The sequence below is a fragment of the Chrysemys picta genome, chromosome 4 (assembly GCF_011386835.1).
Source record: "Chrysemys picta bellii isolate R12L10 chromosome 4, ASM1138683v2, whole genome shotgun sequence".
In the NCBI taxonomy this organism is placed as follows: domain Eukaryota; kingdom Metazoa; phylum Chordata; order Testudines; family Emydidae; genus Chrysemys; species Chrysemys picta.
The window spans coordinates 59288732-59308739 of record NC_088794.1 but is presented as its reverse complement, the minus strand read 5'-3'; the positions used below and the strand labels follow the sequence as shown (position 1 = coordinate 59308739).

The following is a 20008-nucleotide window of genomic DNA, read 5'->3' as shown; positions in this document are numbered from 1 at the left end:
AGGGACCATTAGATTACCCAGTCCAGTGGTTCTCAAACTTTTGTACCGGTGACCCCTTTCAGATAGCAAGTCTCTGAGTGTGACCCCCCTTATAAATTAAAAACACTTTTTATATATATTTAACACCATTCTAAATGCGGGAGGCGAAGCAGGGTTTGGGATGGAGGCTGACAGCTCGCGACCCCCCATGTAATAACCTTGCGACCTCCTGAGGGGTCCCGACCCCCAGTTTGAGAACCTCTGACCTAGTCTGACCTCCTCTATATCATGAGTTCACAACTTTTTTCTTTCTGAGGCCCCCACAACATGCTATAAAAACTCCTCGGCCCACCTGTGCCACAGAGGTACAAAAATAAAAAAAAAGATTTTTTTTTTTTACTTACTTGGTGTGAAACGCGTTGCTGGTACTGAACAACAGGCTGGGTGGCCCGCTGAGGTGAGTAAAAGGGCGGAGGTAGCGCTCCCTCCCCCGAGTCCCGCCGCCTGGGGCAGATCCCCTTGAAACCTGCTCACGGCTACCCAGGGGGCTGCAGATCCCTAGTTGGGAATCACTGCCCAGAGAATTGCAGTTACTCTTGTACTGAGTCCAATAACTTGTGTTTGGCTAAAGCATGTCTTCCAGAAGGCACCCAGGCCTGATTGGACAACATCAAGAGATGGAAAATCCACCCCGTCCCTTGGCCGTTGGTGCCAATTGTTACCAGATGTGCCCATTACTTTGGGGTATGCTCATTTATTCGGGTTACTCCTCTGGGGAAGGGGGTTCTGTAATCCTGTCAATGTACTGCTTGTGTCACTTGTGTTTACATATGGAGCTCTACTTCTCCCTTCTGCAAGTCCCCTCCCAATGGACCTATCTTGCAGGACCTAGGGTCCCTAAGGCTGGGTTACTCCCACCCCAGAACCAGATGAACACCCACACACCCACACTTACATTAACAGAGCAAGTCTGAGCGGACCAGGTCAATCAGCACTGTCAAGCTGACCCTTTATATGTCTCTGGGCTCACTGGGCTGGAGAAAGCAGCACTTTCAAGCTCTCTCTCCTTATATGCCCCTGGGCTCCATGGACTGGGTCAAGCAGCACTTTCAAGCTGTTACCCTTATGCGGCCCAAATTCAGAACGTCCCTATCCCCACTCCCCCAACACAATTGTACTGGCAGTAACCTACTCGATGAGCAAACCCTACAGTATTTTGGGCGCTGCAGGGATCTTTAGCATAGGTAAAAGAAGCGTTGCTGTAGAGTGAATGGGGGAAGCTAAAAATACAAACGAGTAAAGTTCAGCAAGAGAGAGAGAGAAGCAACCAACTTAACCATAGAAGTTATTTATTGAACAATAGTGATAACTACACAAGGAGAGCTAAACCAACATAACATACATGATTAAAGGCTAATACCTAAAGTAGACAGGAAAACAGAGAGAGAGAGAGAGAGAGAAGGGGGTCTCACCGCTCCCTGAAGCTTGAACTGGTCGGGGTTCCCAGATGATGGTGGTAACTGAGGGTCCTGAGGGCAAGAGGCAGGCAGAGTCCCCAGCACGATCAGTGAGGAGATGATGGAGTTCCAGTGGAACTGATGCATAGTTTGGATCTAAGCATCAGAACCCTGACTAGAGGGTGAGTAGGGATTTTTGTAGAGAAAATACAATGGTTCAAGGGAGAACACTAGATTTGTTTATAGGTAAGCTGATAACTCAAGGGTTTTCTTTAGACTAGACAATAGGAGCTGATCACTCTGGGCTATGGGTGGTGTTTTCTTCCAGGGAGCTCACAATACAACTAGGCTGCTTCAGTATTTGGATATCAATTAAGGATTCATTACTAGAATTGGTCTGATAACTGATGAGCTGGGTGTGTGTGCAGGCATAGGTTCATTAGCATCTGGAGCAGAGATTCCCAGGATGCAGTGCTTCCCTGCTTTTTCTGGTCCCAGAATTCAGTGTGGTTCTCTGTTCTCCATTCTGGATGTAAATTGACATGTCTTCCTGTCCCATCTTTCATGCAGATGAGGCTAGAGGAGTTGTCTCTGCTCTCCATTCTGTATGCTAATGGAGAGGTCTTAATCTTGTCACCCTTGTCAGGAAGGGTCTAGGTGTGTCTCCCAACACCCTTCACTGCTCTCTGCAAGTTTTCTTCCTCTGATGGGTTTTGGTTTAAGCAGAGGCGGGGGGGGAGGGGGGTCTTTCATGAGTCAGGCTGGATACTGCACCCTGGTTCCCCAGGAACACAGAGGTGTCTGGTATCAAGTCCCCCCGTTGATGGGGTGCTTGCGCTGAGCGAGTATCCACATCACATCCTTGCTCCGTGGTACCGGGTCTGATCTTCCATCCATTGCAGCCACCGCATCAGTGGTTGTATCCAATAAACCAGCAGAAGCAGACCAATTGCTAGTATAATTTGGGAACCAATGATCACCACAATGGGGTGAAGCATGATATTCAAAAGACCTGTTGCACTGGGGCTCCACCCAAGCAAAATCCCCCACCAAGAGTGATGGCCTGTGTTTTTACCTTAATGGCAATGAGACCCATTTCCAGTGAAATGGGGGAAACCTCCTTGTAGAGCTCAGGATAGGCATTTAAATGTTGTACAGTTCATATAGGCACAGTAAACTTAATATCACAACTAACAATGGTGGTTACATTATAGAAACAGCGATTAACATAAGGCACCATGGGTTGGACCCAATGTCCATTAATTAATACAATATTACATCTTGTCCTTACACACACACACACATGCTTTACCAACATAGACAATAACAGACCCCTCTTCCTGGATAACATCTAAGGAACATTGAGACTTATTCCCAGGTTACCCATTCATCCCAACCCTTATGGCTAGTTCCAATCAAGGGAGCACATGCAGGTGCAATGTGAATTTAAACCAAATTGCTGGCATGAGCTTGTCAAAATGTGTGCCCCTTTAATGGAACTACCCAGTCTGGGGGACCTTGCTGAGTCAGGTCATGTCCAGCTAAAGTCCAGTTCAGCAGTTCCCAGTTTATGAGGAACCGTGTGATATTCTTGCCTGCTAGTGTGATCAGAGACAGCTGCAGTTCCTCTCTGGGTAACGGAGGTGTCTGAGTTCCAATGACAATGATGACAGGTAGGGGCATGGTTGTTCCCCAAACAGCGGAGGAAACCAGGGCTACCCTGCACCTTCCGGCACCCAGGAGGCTGTCACTGGGTGTGTTTGAGGGTGCTGTTTGAGACCACAACGGCTTACAGAAGAATGGGGTGGAGTCTGGAGTGGTCTTAGTTTCATAACAAAAATTGAGTGACTCTCCGGTGGCACTCTGAGTGCAATTGGCAATGCTTTTCCAGGGGCAACCCGAGGAGTTGCCAACAGCGTAGAACTGATAGCGATGCTGCAGGGCCAGGGGGTTGCTCCCAGTCCCATAGAATCCATACATGTGGCACAGCAATTTTACTTTCTGGGCTCCAGCTGGCAGGCACCTCCAGAGGTTCAGAGGGATCACAGATACAGCATAGAGCCTGGACAGTATCAGACTTCAGACACCTATGAACAGCAGGGTGCTGGTGCACCGGTGAGATGTCATGGCTCGTGTACGGGACCTGTGAGGGGAGAAGAGACAAAAACTTCCCACACTCCCCCCGTATATACTGGGAGAGACGGGGACCAATATTACAGGGTGAACATGAAGCAGCGACCTATGTGAGGATGGCCATAATAAGTTAAGGACTTTTCTGGCCTTTTCCTGTCTCAACATCGAGGTAGGCACTGACGAGCCCACTCGATGCATATTTGCCAACGGCTCAAAGCCGTTCCTTCTTGCTGGCCAAGAAGGGTGGCCGACAGGATGGAGAAGACAGTCTTGAGGGTCAGGTGGTTTATCCTTCCATTCTTTGAGCTGTGAAGAATGAAAACATTTCTGCCAGGGTTTTCCATTTCTCCCATTCAGGATTTCTATCTGATAAATATTGGGGCTGGCCCGATTCACAATAGAGCTGCAGCCATCCCAGGTGTGTGTAAAGAGCCGCTTAGCAGTGACAGAGGCAGTGTTGGTTTTAGTAGGGATGGCTTCCACCCTGGATTTTTCTAAAACAAAGTCAGTGGATTCATACACAGCTGAGAAACTTTGGCAGCTAGAAACTGAACCAAATTCCTCAGCACCTACACTGTTGCTTGCTACAGGCAAGGATTCATTCTGAGCTAACTCAATCAACCCACTTCCACACCCTTCAGTTGCAGCAAACTGCTTGCAAAAGCTAGCCTGAGGTTTTACTCCTTCAGAAGCACTTTTAGGCAATAATTCATTTTCCCCAGAAAGTTTGTCCTTTCCCTTTGCAGCTAGGGGTTGCTCTAGAGAAACATCTTCCTGAGCATCTTTCTGGGTTTCACTTGAGTCCAGAACAACTTCTGAGACAACTGACATATCCTCAATAAGCATAAACTGAGAGGCACATTCTGTCTGCTCCTCAGACAGAAGATTGGAGACAAACTCTTCCCCAGCAGATTAACATTCTTAACAGTCACCAGGTTTGGAATTTCTTCCCCTTTGTTCCCAGACAAATGTTTGGAGATTAGGGTAGCTCCCTCCATGGGTAAGTCATTACCCCCAACAGACACAGTCCTAAGACTTCCTTCCTGGGTTTTAGCTAAGTCCCAGAACCACATCTGGCACAACTGACAAATCATGTCACCGAGAGACAACACAGCTTTGCTCCGGTAGCAGAGGCGCTCATAGCCCTTGGCAAACCACGAATGCACTAAACCTCACAACTTCACAATCAGCAGGAGGTCAGATCAATATCACTAGTCCTGGTTTGCAGAGGGAGAAACTCTGGCACAGTGAGTCCAAAGGTCAATGTTTTCTAAAGCGGCGACCACCTTGGTGCCTGATTTTCAGAAGCATGAAGCGCCTATAAGTGCAGCAGAAGCCAATGGGGGCTGTGAATGTTCAGCATTTCTGCAAATCAGGCCTACTTACTGTGGCCCGGGGAACTGGGCCACCCTGAATCTGTGGACATGCTTGAAAATCTGGTCTAAGTGCTCAGGGTCTGCCCCAACTCCCACTGAAGTCTGTGGAAAGATTCCTTTCCATGTCAGCGGTCACTGGATTGGGTCCTTCGCAATCCATCTGTTCCATCCAGGCCTCAGGATAGGGATAGGGAATGACTCAGATGAAATCAGCCCTAGTTACAAGACATTCCCCTCCTCCCTGATGGGCTAAGCCAGCATCCCAATTACTGCTCCCCAAAGGAAGGTGGTGCCCAGGTTTTAACCCCTTACTTGCCATCTTGCAGTGGGGCAGGAGAGGAAAAGTTTGACTTTAAGGTTTTATTCTGCCCAAATCCTGGTTTTCCCATGAAAGGTGAAATGCACCCCAGGGCAGAGGGCCCACATGGGGCTAGACCAGCAAATGAACACAGGGACAGATAGTCAAGGACTCAGCACCTGCAACTGGGACATGGTTTTCCAATAAGCTCATTCAGGCACCTAAGTAAGGGTCAGATTTCAGCAGTCCCCAGTCCCCAGTGTGCAAACGTGTCGGAAAGTCCTGCCCTTAAGGCCTATTTTGAGGACTTAAGTAGTGCCAAGGCCTTGGACGAATGTCACTCTAAAATGATAGCTATGGAGTCCCGCTAGCATGTGCCAATGACGCACATAGAGGAAGGCATGAGCCAAGCAGGACAAATATAGGGCAATACACAGACTGAGGGAGGGGATGAAATGCCACCTGCTGCCTGAGGGGACTGGGTATTCACTCAATAAATAGTCAGCAAGCTCAGGAAAGGCACCAATCAGCAAAGGGAGCCAGGATCCAGCTCTCTGAGGCCAGCTCCCCATTCCTGTGTGACATGAGTTTGGTGGGACTCAGCCCAACTCCCAGCAGCCAGGTATTCACCTCACACAAGCATCACAATCAGCAGTGACTCAGGCCGCATGGTCAGCCGCCTCAGCGGAGAAGGCAAGGCCCTATTGAGACTAAATCCCCCCATCAGGCCCTCCACAGCTGAGTCTCATTGACAGAGTAGGATGGGAGGAAGCTGGCCACGGGCCGAAGCAGAGCAAGAGGGATGGGAGGAAGCCCCCATTAAAAGAACCAGAAGTCCTAGAGATGACTCCAGCCCTCAGCTCGAAAGCCTCACAGAACCCTGAGGGCGTTTGTCTCCAGCCCAGGTCTGTCACTAGTAAGCACAGAGTGGGAAGGGAATCCTACAAAGTTTATGGTAATACTGGTTCTGGGGATAACCATGCTAGGGAGTGATGGGACGGAATAAAAAGCGTGCGAGCGGTTAGGGAGCTCCCACTGGGGTCAGGTATTTACGGCTGGGGGTGGGGTTTGTAAGGGCCAGTGGAGGAGCATTTAGGGGAACTGGTGCTGCTCACCCAGTGTGGCACGGACAGGTATGCTAGGCCCGATTGTGCTTTCAGTGCCGCTGGTATAAACCTCCAAGTGAAGAGGGGCTCTGGCCAACATGCTATGTAAGGCGAGAAGGCTCCGGCACAGCGCGACGCCAGCGAAGTCAAGAGTTACTCCGGGCTCATGCTGGCCCAGGGTTTGCATTGAGAAGGATTCTGAGACGAAGCTGACGAGACATGGTCCGGGAGCTAAGGGAGCACAGGTGCGAGTGAGTGCACATCCGCTCATGATTATTAGTTATTATTGGTACTGTGGGCGGGGGCGCACCCAGGGAGCAGGGCCCCCCTGTGCTAGGCGCTGTACAAACACAGTTCCAAAGGCTGTTTACTGCTGAGGGCTCCAGCATAAAATGGGAGAGAGCCAAGACCGTGTAACACTCAGGCTTTATTCACCCCCTCCCATCAAGCACTTCCTGTCAGTAGAGTTCCCAGATATGAACCTCTCCACACTGTCATCCTCTAATGCCTCCTACTGGGAAGATGTCTAGCGTAACACTCTCAGATGCACTGGTACTTATGTTGTCCATGAATGTCTCAGGAAGCCGTTGACTGGGCTGGAACAAAGCGTTATCAGGCCCTCTTATGTTGGATCAGTGCCGGAGTGGTGTCGGTGCTTCAAGGAGCTCATCTCTCCTGTGATAGCAGCCCCCTAAAAGGCTCCGTGGGGTGAATAACAGCCCTTGTCAAACAGCGACTTTGGGCAAGTTTGTCTGGCCCTCAGTTCCTCACGGGTCACCTGGGGCTAATTGTACCTTTCCTCTCTCCCACTCTTTGCTGCTCCATCTATTGAGATTGTCAGCTCTCTAGGGGAGGGATTGTCTATTGTGCATATATATGTACAGCACCTAGCACAATGGGGCCCTGAGCCTCACATACACAACACAAACAATAATAGAGTCCACACACACACAGACTCACACAATCCTGATCTGGGTTGGGGTCTGTAGGCGCTCTCATAATGTACCCTGTGGTCTGGAGATCACAGGGGACGGCGCTCTTTGGCAGAAGGGTTGCAATAACACAAATTAATTAATAGATTTCCATTTATTTGGGTCTCTTTGGAATCCACACCAACCTAGGATGGCCCCCAAATGTATTTATTTTTTAAAGGGTAGAGAGGGGAGAATGGGAATTGATCAAACCTGACTTTGATAGAAATTCTTTTTTAAAGTTGCAATGAAAGCCACTTGTATGTGGCTGTTAACAATTCCTCTGCAGGATTGGCCACCCAAACCTTGCAGCTTCCACTTAAGGCACAGAGGAAGAAAGTGAAACTGACTAGGCTAGTTCCACTCTCCCAGCTGGAAACATACGCAGTGGTACAGAGTAACTGCGATTTTTAAGAAAAATCATCTGAATTTTTTCATGCTTTCAGGTTATTTTCAATCTGGATTGTTTGTTATGGTATGATGTGCTGCAGAAAGTTCTAGCATGCCCAGCCCCAAGTGTTCAAAAATCAGGGGTCAGGCCCCAACAATTGTGAGATTGGCTTAAAAATCATATTTTTTTGTTTTTTAAATTAACAAACATGGGTTCTTTGTCTTTCCTTTAGGGGGCACTTGGGTAACGTTTTCTGGATTTTCTCCACAACCATGAGGGCTAGAAATTTTTTTTTTTTTAAACAGAAGTTGACATTCTCACCAAATCACTTGCCTCCAGGAGCTGGGGCTTTAAGAAAAACACCAAATATCACAAGTATCACAATAAAATGATGGGAGTAGACAATACTGCCATTCTTGCCCTAAGGAACCTACAATCTAAGGCCCTGATCCTGAAAACACTTGAGCAGGTGCGTAACTTTTGGATTCTTTTAAGGGAGGAAGCCAAACAGAGTCACGCCCCATCCTAAAGTGTAGGATCTAGGGCTGGCAGTAATACATCCCTGCCCGATGTGGGGTCGGAAATCTCTTCATTGCCCGAACAGGCCAAGGAAACACTACTGATTTCTTGGCCATGGAGACAAGTCCTCTCCCAGACCCTTGTCCTAGGTGCTGGTCTCCAGTAGGGGGAAGCAGTCACCTTTTGCTGGCTCTCGGCAGGTGGATAGTTTGGTTTCTGCCAATATCTGGGCCAGGTGCCTTCTGTTTGGCCATAGTTTCTAACTGTTAGATTAGCCCACTGCTACCTTCTGGTTTTTGTTTGTTTGTTTGCATCTTCCTCTGAAGCATCTGGCACTGGCCGCTGTTGGAGAAAGGCTCCTGGACTAGATGGAGCTTGGTTTTGATTCCATCTGGCAATTCCTATGTTCCCTTTGCTTTATAGGTTCCTGGTGAGCTGAGGAGTTATTCCTTTAGCAAAGCAGGGTCCCAAGGGGAAGAGCACACGGTCTCTCAGCCATTAGGTCAGTGGCATTGTAGCTAGGCATTACTTCCAGACGGTGCAAAGATATCGCAGCCGATCCATCCACCAGGTCTCCTCCCTTTTCTCTCTCGGAAGGAGGTAAGTTAGCCCTGACCTGCTCACTGAGTCTAACCTTTGAGAGGCTGGAAATGCCTCCTGTTGATGGAGATGAAATATAAAGGGCTACTTCCAGATGTCCCCATTCAAACAAACTTCTCTTGACACTGATGGGAGTTTGCTTGATTAAAGCTCCAGGCTTTGGCCCTTTGAGTTCAGAGGAATTGCTAGCATTCATAGCCTAGAAATCTGGCCAGAGCACCACAATGGGAGCTGCTGAGCACTAAGCTAACTTGGTCAACCTGGTCCAGATTGCAGGCCCTGTTGGGCTCTTGTGAAGCTGGCCCTGAGCTCTGTGGAAAACGTGGTCTGTGGATTTCCAGGAGAGCTGTGGGCCCTCAGCCCCCCTGAGGAGTCAGCCTGCAGGCTTGGCATTGCACCTTTTCTTCTCATTTATTTTATTTTGCAATGTTTTTTTTAAAAACAAAGTTCTGTGTCAGTACAGAGCTGGCTCAAGGGGCCTGCAATCTAGAGCTGAGTGGTTACATTGCAGCAAATAATTGATTCAACATATATTTGGTGATTTTAATGAAATAATAATAATAAAGACCTCACTCTAATCTAGCACTTTTCATCTGTAGTTCTGCTTGACAAAGCACAGTATCATTATTCCCAGTTTACAGGTGGGGAAACTGAGGCACGGAGAGGGACGACGTGACTTGTCCAAGATCACCCAGCAGGTCAGTGGTAGAGGTGGGAATAGAACCCAAATCTCCTAAGTGCTCTATCCACCAGGTCGCACTGAGGACGCCAACAGCTGTGAGACTGCTAGACTCTATGTTATTGAGATTAAAATAATAAGGAGGCTGATCCAAGGGTTTAGGCACCCTAATGTCATTAATTATTCGGTAAACACAATTAAATTTAATCTCACCACCATTAAAATCAGTTCCACGGGAAGTCGAGCAATCAACCACCTGTCCCCTTCACTGTTTCTAAAAGGGGACTAGGGTGGCCCCCCCTTTAAAGCTGGCAGGTCTCTCAATTCAGGAGCTCTGGAGCATGGCCTGTCATTGATTAAGGGGGCTGGGAGCCCTTCTCTGCACTCGAGTGTTGGGGGAGGTGGACCGTGGTGAAGAGCACATAGGATCATGGGGGACAGAACCAAGTTTTGGTTTACCAGGAATCTTGGTGAGATAGGGTTACACACAGAGAGAGAGAGAGAGAGAGAGAGAGTGAGTGAGATGGGGATGTGGCAAACCCAGGAGAAACAGCTACAAAGGCGGGGGGGGGGGGTAGTAATCAGTCCCAGGGGGTTAAAAAAGCCTCTCCCAAGCCACTGAAGAGAGAGAACCATGGGGAAATAAGGTTCAGCTGGGCAAGCGGTTACTAGGGAACTAATTAGGTTCAGCTGGCTCCAACTGCTTGGGACCTTTTTAAACCCTCCCCGGCATGGAAAGGAGGGGAGAGAGAGAGTGAGAGAACCAGGGAAGCTGCCAGTAAGTTAGGAGCAGCAAGGCTCTGAACCCTTCCAGCAAGGAAGGCCGCACTCTGTCCCCAGAAGGGAAGACAAAAAAGCACAAGGGACTGACTGAGGGAAGGAATAGCCAGCCCCTGTGCTACCTACAGGGTTTTGCTTTGCCCAAGCCTGGGTTCCAAGGCTAAAAAGGACTGAGCCTGCTGAGGAGAAGGAGGTACTTTGCCACATGGGTTACAGTGTGTGTGTCAGAGAGAGAGAGAGATGGGGTTACAGAGTGTGTGTGCGCACACTGATCAACTCTCCTCCTTAGGCGTTCCACATGATGACCCTCCCCTCCCGTCCCCACCCCACGATGTTTTAACCTGATCCTTTTCTTTTCCAGCACAGGCTTGAGTTCACTGCACTTAATCCCTAACACAAGCCTCGCCAACGTCTCTCCTAGCTTGCCTTTCTGCCTTTCTATTCTGCGACGCTCCTTCGGTTTGCCTATGGAGAAAACATGATGATCATCTTGTGCCCGGTGGGGTTCTGTGGCATGACCCTCAAGGCCGGGGCCACTGTAGCTGCTGTCTACATGATCCTAGTGACCAACATCTACCTGATCTTTGAGGTTGGCCACTTGGAACGAGCAATGACGGACATGGCACAAATCAAGCCCTTCAACTTAACCGAAGTGGGGAAGATGCTACCGTATTGCTACTATACAGCCATCACGCTGGCTGTCATGACCTACCCGGTGTGCGTCTTCCTCATCTACTCAGTCCAGAACCGGCTCTACATGGGCATGTTCGCCTATGTCGCATGGATCACATTCTATGACCTGGCTAACTGCCTCATCATAGCCCTGGCTTACCCGGTCTTCAAAGAAGCCTGGTTTTCCCTCAGCCCCCTGGAGTGGTTTGGGCTGGCCACCAGGATCCCCATGGATTGTTTCTGGCTCTCCTTCGTTGTCACATATGCCCTGATGATTATTGAAAGCAAAGGGCAAGGAAGGCTGTTGCTCAGGATGAGGTGGAGCTCTAGGAACGTGTCAGAACCGCCCAGGTTTAAGTTGGGCTCCACTGCTAGGAAAGGCGTGAGAAGAGGTATTGGAGCAGTACATTGGGCCCCATTTTCACGTGTTTCCTACTGATGGAGATGAGAGACCATTACCTGTGTAATCTCCTTCCTCTGTTGTGTAATTCAATATTTCTCTTGCTATTGCTGCGTTTTCCAGGCTCTGAGTTCAAGTCCTGAATAAATACCCCAAAAGCCCATGATTTATATTTGTGTTTTAGGTTTTTCCCCTGGCTTTTATTTTGCATCAGGAAGCCACAGGGCATGGGAGTCAGCAGAACTGGGTCTATCCACAGTTCTGCTACCAAGTCACCAAATGACCTTGAGGAGTCATGTCATCTCCCCCTACCTCAGTTTTCTCATCCGTAAAATGGAGAGAAAGATATTGCTGTATAGTATATATGTAAGGCACTTGAAGCTCGAGGGATGAAAAGCCTGACATAAGGCCAGATTTTGAAAGACATTTAGGCATTGCGGTGCTCAGCCTTGAAACACCTAACTCATTTAGGAGCCTAGCTCTCATTTTCAAAAGGGATTTAGGTGCTTGGGCCAGCTGTAAGTTATGATCAGGGTATCGTAAGAGCCCTGTAGCAGATGCTGCTGAGAGGATGAATTCAAGTAGACCATGCTGCATATCTTTGGCATCCAGCCTAACTAAATCATTGCATAGTTGGCATGTAAGAGTAAACAAATACAGCACCACGCTACTGACGTAACTATAGCAGCTCCTCTATATAGGACGTAGGCTGCCACAAAGCTATTTACATCACTTCCCAGGAAGCACTCGCTTTTGAGCAGCACCTCCTGTGGGACAGTGTAGGAACTGGAGCTTAGCAGCGCAATTGCACATCGTGGGCAATAGCCAGGCAGAGTGAGGTTAGCGAACACAGGTGCAAGCCCAGACTGCGGGTGCACCTTGCTTTGCGGAATAACCTATCTAATAAAGCACAGGAACCTCCGGTGCTGCCAAAGTGGAGAATAGTGCCAATAGGTTTTGTTGCATCTCTGTTGCCCATCAGGGCTCTTGACACTGTGTTGGGGACGTTCCCCACCTAGATGCCAAGATTTTGGGACAACTGAAGAAGAGACCGGCTTCCAGAAAATCCAGTCCAGTGCATGCTGGGGCAGGACTTTGGAATTTTTACCTGGTGCTGGTAGAGGTTCCAGCTAGCCACCTAAGCGCAAGCCCATTCTACCCCCGGGATCTAAGATCGTGTGGCTAACGCTAGCCTCCACCGGTACCAAGACATCCACACTGCTATTTTCTAGGGTGTTCCCAGCTGCAGTGTAAACATACCCATTTAGGTGCCATTGACTTCCCAGGGCTTCAGCACATGTTTAAATGTTTTCTGAACCAGGATCTTAGATGGATTTAACTCCCAACCTCAGTGAGAGTTATGCCTACCTGACACAACCGGCCTGCCCCCCCCCCAAGGAATGGATGGAAAAGGGGGGGTGCCCCCTGCCCAGGCTGGAAGGTCACCACTTAGTATCAATAATCAATCAAAGGGCAAGGAATGTGTGTAGCCCACTCCTCTAAGGGTGTCACCGATTAACTGGTGCTGGGACCGAGCCCGAGGGGTGTCACCGATTAGCCGGGGGGGTGTCACCAATTAAACGGGATCGAGCCTGGGGGGGGGGTGTCACCGATTAGCCGGGACTGAGACCGGGGGGGTGTCACCGATTAACCGGGAACGAGCCCGGGGGGGGGTGTCACCGATTAGCCGGGACTGAGACCGGGGGGGGTGTCACCGATTAGCCAGGACCGAGCCCAGGGGGGGTGTCACCGATTAGCCAGGGGGTGTCACCAATTAGCCGGGACTGAGACTGGGGGGGGGGTGTCACCGATTAGCCGGGACCGAGCCCGGGGGGGGGGTGTCACCGATTAACCAGGATCGAGCCTGGGGGGGGGTGTCACCGATTAGCCGGGACTGAGACCGGGGGGGTGTCACCGATTAGCCGGGGGGGTGTCACTGATTAGCCGGGACCGAGCCCGGGGGGGGGTGTCACCGATTAGCCGGGACCGAGCCTGAGGGGGTGTCACCGATTAGCCGGGGAGGTGTCACCGATTAACCGGGATCGAGCCTGGGGGGGGGTGTCACCGATTAGCCGGGACTGAGACCGGGGGTGTGTCACCGATTAGCCGGGGGGGTGTCACCGATTAGCCGGGACCGAGCCTGGGGGGGGGTGTCACCGATTAGCAGGACCGAGCCCGGGGGTGTGTCACCGATTAGCCGGGGGGGTGTCAGCGATTAGCCGGGATCAAGCCTGGGGGGGGGGGTGTCACCGATTAGCAGGACCGAGCCCGGGGGGGTGTCACCGATTAGCCGGGGAGGTGTCACCGATTAGCCAGGACCGAGCCTGGGGCGGTGTCACCGATTAGCCGGGACCGAGCCCGGGGGGGGTGTCACCGATTAGCCGGGGGGGTGTCACCCCGCCAGGCTCGATCCCGGTTAATCGGTGACACCCCCCCGGCTAATCGGTGACACCCCCCCGGTCTCAGTCCCGGCTAATCGGTGACACCCCCCCAGGCTCGATCCGGGTTAATCGGTGTCACTGATTAGCCGGGACTGAGACCGGGGGGGTGTCACCGATTAGCCGGGGGGGTGTCACCGATGAACCGGGATCAAGCCTGTGGGGGGTGTCACCGATTAGCAGGACCGAGCCCGGGGGGGTGTCACCGATTAGCCGGGGGGGTGTCACCGATTAGCCAGGATTGAGCCTAGGGGGGTGTCACCGATTAGCCGGGACCGAGACCGGGGGGGTGTCACCGATTAGCCGGGACCGAGACCGGGGGGGTGTCACCGATTAGCCGGGACCGAGACCGGGGGGGTGTCACCGATTAGCCGGGGGGGTGTCACCGATTAACCGGGATCGAGCCTGGGGGGGGTGTCACCGATTAGTCGGGACTGATCCTACATGATCCTAGTGACCAACATCTACCTGATCTTTGAGGTTGGCCACTTGGAACGAGCAATGACGGACATGGCACAAATCAAGCCCTTCAACTTAACCGAAGTGGGGAAGATGCTACTGTATTGCTACTATACAGCCATCACGCTGGCTGTCATGACCTACCCCGTGTGTGTCTTCCTCATCTACTCAGTCCCGAAGCGGCTCTACATGGGCATGTTCGCCTATGTTGCATGGATCATCTTCTATGACCTGGTTAACTGCCTCATCGTGGCCCTGGCTTACCAGGTCTCCAAAGAAGCCTGGTTTTCCCTCAGCCCCATGGAGTGGTTTGGGCTGGCCACCAGGATCCCCATGGATTGTTTCTGGCTCTCCTTCGTTGTCACGTATGCCCTGATGATTATTGAAAGCAAAGGGCAAGGAAGGCTGTCGCTCAGGATGAGGCGGAGCTCTAGGATCGTGTCAGAACCGCCCAGGTTTAGGTTGGGCTCCCCTGCTAGGAAAGGCGTGAGGGGAGGTATTGGAGCAGTACGTTGGGCCCCATTTTCACGTGTTTCCTACTGATGGAGATGAGAGACCATTACCATCTCCTTCCTCGGTTGTGTAATTCAGTGTTTCTCTTGCTGTTGCTGCGTTTTCCAGGCTCTGAGTTCAAGTCCTGAATAAATACCCCAAAAGCCCATGATTTATATTTGTGTTTTAGGTTTTTCCCCTGGCTTTTATTTTGCATCAGGAAGCCACAGGGCATGGGAGTCAGCAGAACTGGGTCTATTCACAGTTCTGCTACCGAGTCACCAAATGACCTTGAGGAGTCATGTCATCTCCCCCTACCTCAGTTTTCTCATCTGTAAAATGGAGAGAAAGATATTGCTGTATAGTATATATGTAAGGCACTTGAAGCTCGAGGGATGAAAAGCCTGACATAAGGCCAGATTTTGAAAGACATTTAGGCATTGCGGTGCTCAGTCTTGAAACACCTAACTGATTTAGGAGCCTAGCTCTCATTTTCAATAATCAATCAAAGGGCAAGGGCAAGGAATGTGTATAGCCCACTCCTCTAAGGGTGTCACCGATTAACTGGTGCTGGGACCGAGCCCGAGGGGTGTCACCGATTAGCCGGGACCGAGCCTGGCAGGGAGGGGGGTGTCACCGATTAGCCGGGACTGAGACCGGGGGTGTGTCACCGATTAGCGGGGACCGAGACCGGGGGGGTGTCACCGATTAGCCGGGTGTGTGTGTCACCGATTAGCTGGGACCGAGACCGGGGGGGTGTCACCGATTAGCCGGGACCGAGCCTGGCAGGGAGGGGGGTGTCACCGATTAGCCGGGACCGAGCCCGGGGGGGGGGGTGTCACCGTTTAGCCGGGGGGTGTGTGTCACCGATTAGCCGGGGGGGGTGTGTCACCGATTAGCCGGGACCGAGACCGGGGGGGGTGTCACCGATTAGCTGGGACCGAGACCGGGGGGGTGTCACCGATTAGCCGGGACCGAGCCCGGGGTCCAGGTGCCCCCAGCCACACTCACCTCCCCGGCAGCTTAGCGCTCCGCTTCCAGAACTGCTTGCTGCTCTCAGCGGAAATGGCTGAGGCTGGGGCCGGGTCCCAGCCGGCTCCGGGGGGACGAGCAGGGGCGGCAGGTCCCGGAGCCGCGGGCCGAGGCCGCTTCACCTCCTCCCTCCGGAGGCCCCTCTGCCAGGCTCCGGCGCCGCCATTTTGGATGGGGCGGGGGCAACCCCCGGCCATTGGCTTCCTGGCTCCACGGCCTCCGGCTTGGCCAATCCTGAGCCGGAATCCTACCGCGTCCTGAAGCGAGGGAGTCCAGGGCCTGGCAGAGGGGCGGGGCCACGAGAGGCGGGAGAGACCATCTGCGTGCAGGGAGGAATAAACAATTTCCACTGGAGGGATGGAGTGGAGTGAACCATCTCTACTGACGAGGGGGGACGGTTAGGTTAAATCATCTCCACTGGTTGGGAAAACGGAGACACCACTCTGCTTGCGAGAGGAGTGGGAGAATAGGGTAAATCTTCTGTCTTGGGCAGGAGGGGTAGAGTGGGTTAAACTATTTGCGCTTGGAGGGAGTTACACCATCTGCACTGGGGAGGAGAAGGTTAAACCATGGTCACCAGGGAGGCGGCGTGAAGTAGGATTAAACTAAGGAGTGGGTTAAACCATCTTCACTGGGGGAGGACAGATGGAGAGGGTTAAGCCATCTGCACTGGGAAGGAGGGGGTGATGTAGGATTAAAATATTTGCACTGGGAGGGAGTGGGTGACAAAGCTCGGGGGCACCTGCTGCCAGGCCCCTTATAATTCAAGTCCAACCCCAGTGTTTCCATATCACTTTGTTACCGAAATATCGGGTCCACCTAGGTGAGAGCCAATAACAGCCAGACAGGGATAAGGAAGAGTTGCTTTATTCTGCAGAAGAAAGGAGAGCTTTGCACCTTAGTACAAAAACTCTGTCTTACACACATTTTACAGATCCTTTATACACATTCAGACAAAGGTCCTTGCAGTATTAACACTTGATTGATGGTTGTCAGACCCATGCTTTTGCTATCTGGTCAGTGAAAACCGGCTTGGGACCAGCTCCAACTACCTTAAGGCCTTGAAGGGAAAACAATTGAAAAGTTCAGGCTACTGTGTACTTGAAGTGTCTGCTTCCCCCTAATGGCCACTGGTTGACATAAAGGCTGCTCTGTTAAGGGGGGGGTCACTAGTAACTTTCACAGTCCCCTCTTCGGGCCTGACAAATTCAAAAATTGTCAGGCCCGTTACGCAATTTGCGATCAAGCTGGAGGGACAGATACTGGATTTTCTTATGGACAGCAGAGCTTTTGATCAAAGCATTACACAGGCATTTGGCACATTGTATCATTGTCCAAATAACACATAGAAAGAAAAGAATCCATTTAACAATTGTTTGAAAGAGCCCCGTAAACCATGACCCAAGGTCTGGAAGGAGGTCCTCAAAACTAAAGGTGTGATCAAGAGATAACAGCAGCATTCTTAATGGCTTGTAAATCCTGCTCAATTAAGCCAGAATGATTAACATAGAAACAATATTTTTCCCCGATGTGAGCACAAGTCCCCCCCAATTGGTTCATATGCTTGGAAGGAGCATTGAGAATGTTTGTACTTCCACCCAGAAAGTTTCCAAGTATGTCTCCATGGCCACAGATCAGATGGTACTCCTGATGTGTCTGTAAGGGCAGTGGGCCAAGCCTGATGCTCTAGATCATTCCGAATGGCCATTAGCTGGTCATTCAGGAAATCCTGAATTTCTGAACATGCTAGATCCCACTGCAATGCCTTCCCAGCCTCAGTGATATTCAATACCATTTCTGTCAGCAACTTCTGGGTCATAGAACTAAGGGCGGAGATAACATGTAACTCACCAATTCCACCCTGTACCTGGGTTAGCTGTGCCCCAATTTCTCATCATGTTTTGGTTCTTAAAAATATTCCAAACTGCTCCTGCACTATTGGCCCCATCCCATAGGCATCCGGTCAAGTCACTTTTCTTTCTAGAGGAAATAACCCAAGCCCTCTGTTGTGCTAATCTAATGGCAGCCCCCTGTGAGCAATTTGGGTATGTAGAGGTGATCTGGAAACTGAATAAGGGTAATGAAAATTTAACAGTCCCTAGTGTAGTGTTAATCACAGTTCATTGATATCCTAATACATTTCTTTTTGGTGTAGTACTATACCACATTCCCAAGCATGGGTCCCACAAGTTTCTTCCTGCCAGTGTATAATTCTTTGTTTCTTCACCAGGGTCAGTTCTTAATGTCTCTTGTAGTCAGGAATCCCTGGACTTTGGTGGTTCCAATGAAGCAAGTGTTCCTTCTTCTCTTTTCCTGAAACAGTGTGGTTTAGCATCATACAGGGGAGAGGTTACTAGCACATCACCCTGTAATGGTTTTGCTTCTTCTAGAAAAATCCAAAGGCACAGTAGGTCTGTCAGTGGACAAGGGAGAGGTTACTAGCACTTCACCTTGTCTTTTTTCCTTTTTCCTGCTGTCCAGAAGGCACAGCAGAGCTAGAAGGAGAAATAGGCTTATCAGTCGGAGAGTCCTCCCAAGGTGGAGGGGTCTTTTTACAGTGAGAAGCATGGGTCCAGGCAGGTAGTCCTTGGCACTTCACAGCGGTGTTGGTGGTTAACAGCACTTGGAAAGGGCCTTTCCAGTGGGGAGCCAAAGCAGTCTTTCGTTGATGGACTTTACATAGACTCAGTCTCTTTGTTTCAATGAATGGCAGGGCTGCTAGGGTCTTTGGGTAGCACTTCTTTTATCTGTGAGAAAAGAAACCTAACACATTTCATTAATGCCTGGCAGTGTTTTGCAGATCTCCTAGTTGCTTGGGCACATTCAGGCCCCCCTTTTCTTGGCTGTCAGCCAAGTCTTAGCTGTGGGCAGTGTCCTTGGATGGGGCCAGCATCTTATCTTTGGACTGAGCTTGCTAGCTATTTTTTTTCCAGTTAACTCGTTCTGTTCTTTTTCCTTCTTCCCTTCTTGGCTTCTTTTAACCTACAAAGGAAACTTCCACTCTTCACTCATACACCTTTTCCCAACAATGAACACATACACATTGCCATTATACAGTACATTAGTCTTATTACTCAATGTATGCCATATACACCCTTCCAGTAAAATAACTTTATTACAGAGCTTTGGAGCAACAAATCAGGACAAGCACACCCACCTTTGAGGAGTCCACTTGGTACAACCTCTTGTGTCCAATAGCTTTCCTCCCTCCCCAGCCCTCTGGCTAGAAATCTGAGGTAGCCAGAAGGATCCCATGGGCAATATGGGGAATGGGTTAACCTTCCATGTCCTTGCTTCCAAAGACTGTTGGTATGCAAATTTTAATTTTGGCCATAGAACACAAAAATAATTCCTATTGTGCCAGTAAATGCATGGTACGTTGAATGCTATTCAGCTGGCATCCGTTTTCTCTGATGATCTGAAAGACAAAAGAACAGAGGTCTACCCCTTCTGGGCAGTCAGTCATTGCTTAAAATATTTCCTTTATATACACATACTCTTGTTGATTTTAGGCAAAACAGAATTACCCCATATTTCCTTGTATTTATTTCATAGGCAGCCCAGGTTTCAGTGGCTTCTACCTTATTAGTTAGAAAATTGCATTAATACAGATGCTTTCTGGCTTGCTTCCAGATCCAAAGCTATCCACAGCTTAAAGATTCTTACTTAAAAAAAAAGGACACAATTAACTTTCCCAGACTTTTGATTGCCTTTTACTTCTAACTCCTGCTTTCAAACACACAGTGATCTGAAAAAGACAACACAACCTATATTGGTAGGTTTGCATTTCTTTTACCTCTGCTACAATATACACTGCACATGTTCTGGGGAAAATGCACATCCTCTCCACAATTCAATTTTCACAACACTAGCCACATCAATTTCTACACAAGGTGTAACTATTTCTTTTTAAACACCGGGTAAAGACCATTTACTTAACATATAATCTAAAGGACTATCCTCAGAGGGTTTTACAAGAGACCCACCCATCTGCCTGCTGACACTCTAACAGAGAATTACACAGAGAACAGAGGGAATTATGGCCTAATAGGATCCTATTACAGGAATTTCTACTAATACTGACCGCTACAGGGGACGGGACAGAAGGATCCCAATTCGACCTCAGAGCTTCATCGCACGCGATGGCTTCCACTCTGAGGAATTGCGAATGAGAGGCTCAGTTCTGTCCACACACTTAACGCCCAAATGTATAAGACAGAAATTCA

The 20008-nt window shown here is 50.0% G+C and overlaps 2 protein-coding genes across 2 annotated transcripts; both read left to right on the top strand.

The window, feature by feature from the left end:
• Positions 1–10767: 10767 nt before the first annotated feature.
• Positions 10768–11400, top strand: LOC101942825 (transmembrane protein 217-like). Its single transcript, XM_024114445.3, has one exon. It carries the CDS (start codon positions 10768–10770, stop codon positions 11398–11400), a length of 633 nt encoding a protein of 210 aa, XP_023970213.1.
• Positions 11401–11679: 279 nt separating this feature from the next.
• Positions 11680–18163, top strand: LOC122172120 (transmembrane protein 217-like). Its single transcript, XM_065595058.1, has one exon. It carries the CDS (start codon positions 14244–14246, stop codon positions 14799–14801), a length of 558 nt encoding a protein of 185 aa, XP_065451130.1. The 5' UTR covers positions 11680–14243; the 3' UTR covers positions 14802–18163.
• The last annotated feature ends 1845 nt before the right edge of the window (positions 18164–20008 follow it).

Coding starts and splice junctions, on each gene's coding strand:
- LOC101942825 (XM_024114445.3), top strand. CDS start 10,768: ATGATGATCATCTTGTGCCCGGTGGGGTTCTGTGGCATGACCCTCAAG.
- LOC122172120 (XM_065595058.1), top strand. CDS start 14,244: ATGATCCTAGTGACCAACATCTACCTGATCTTTGAGGTTGGCCACTTG.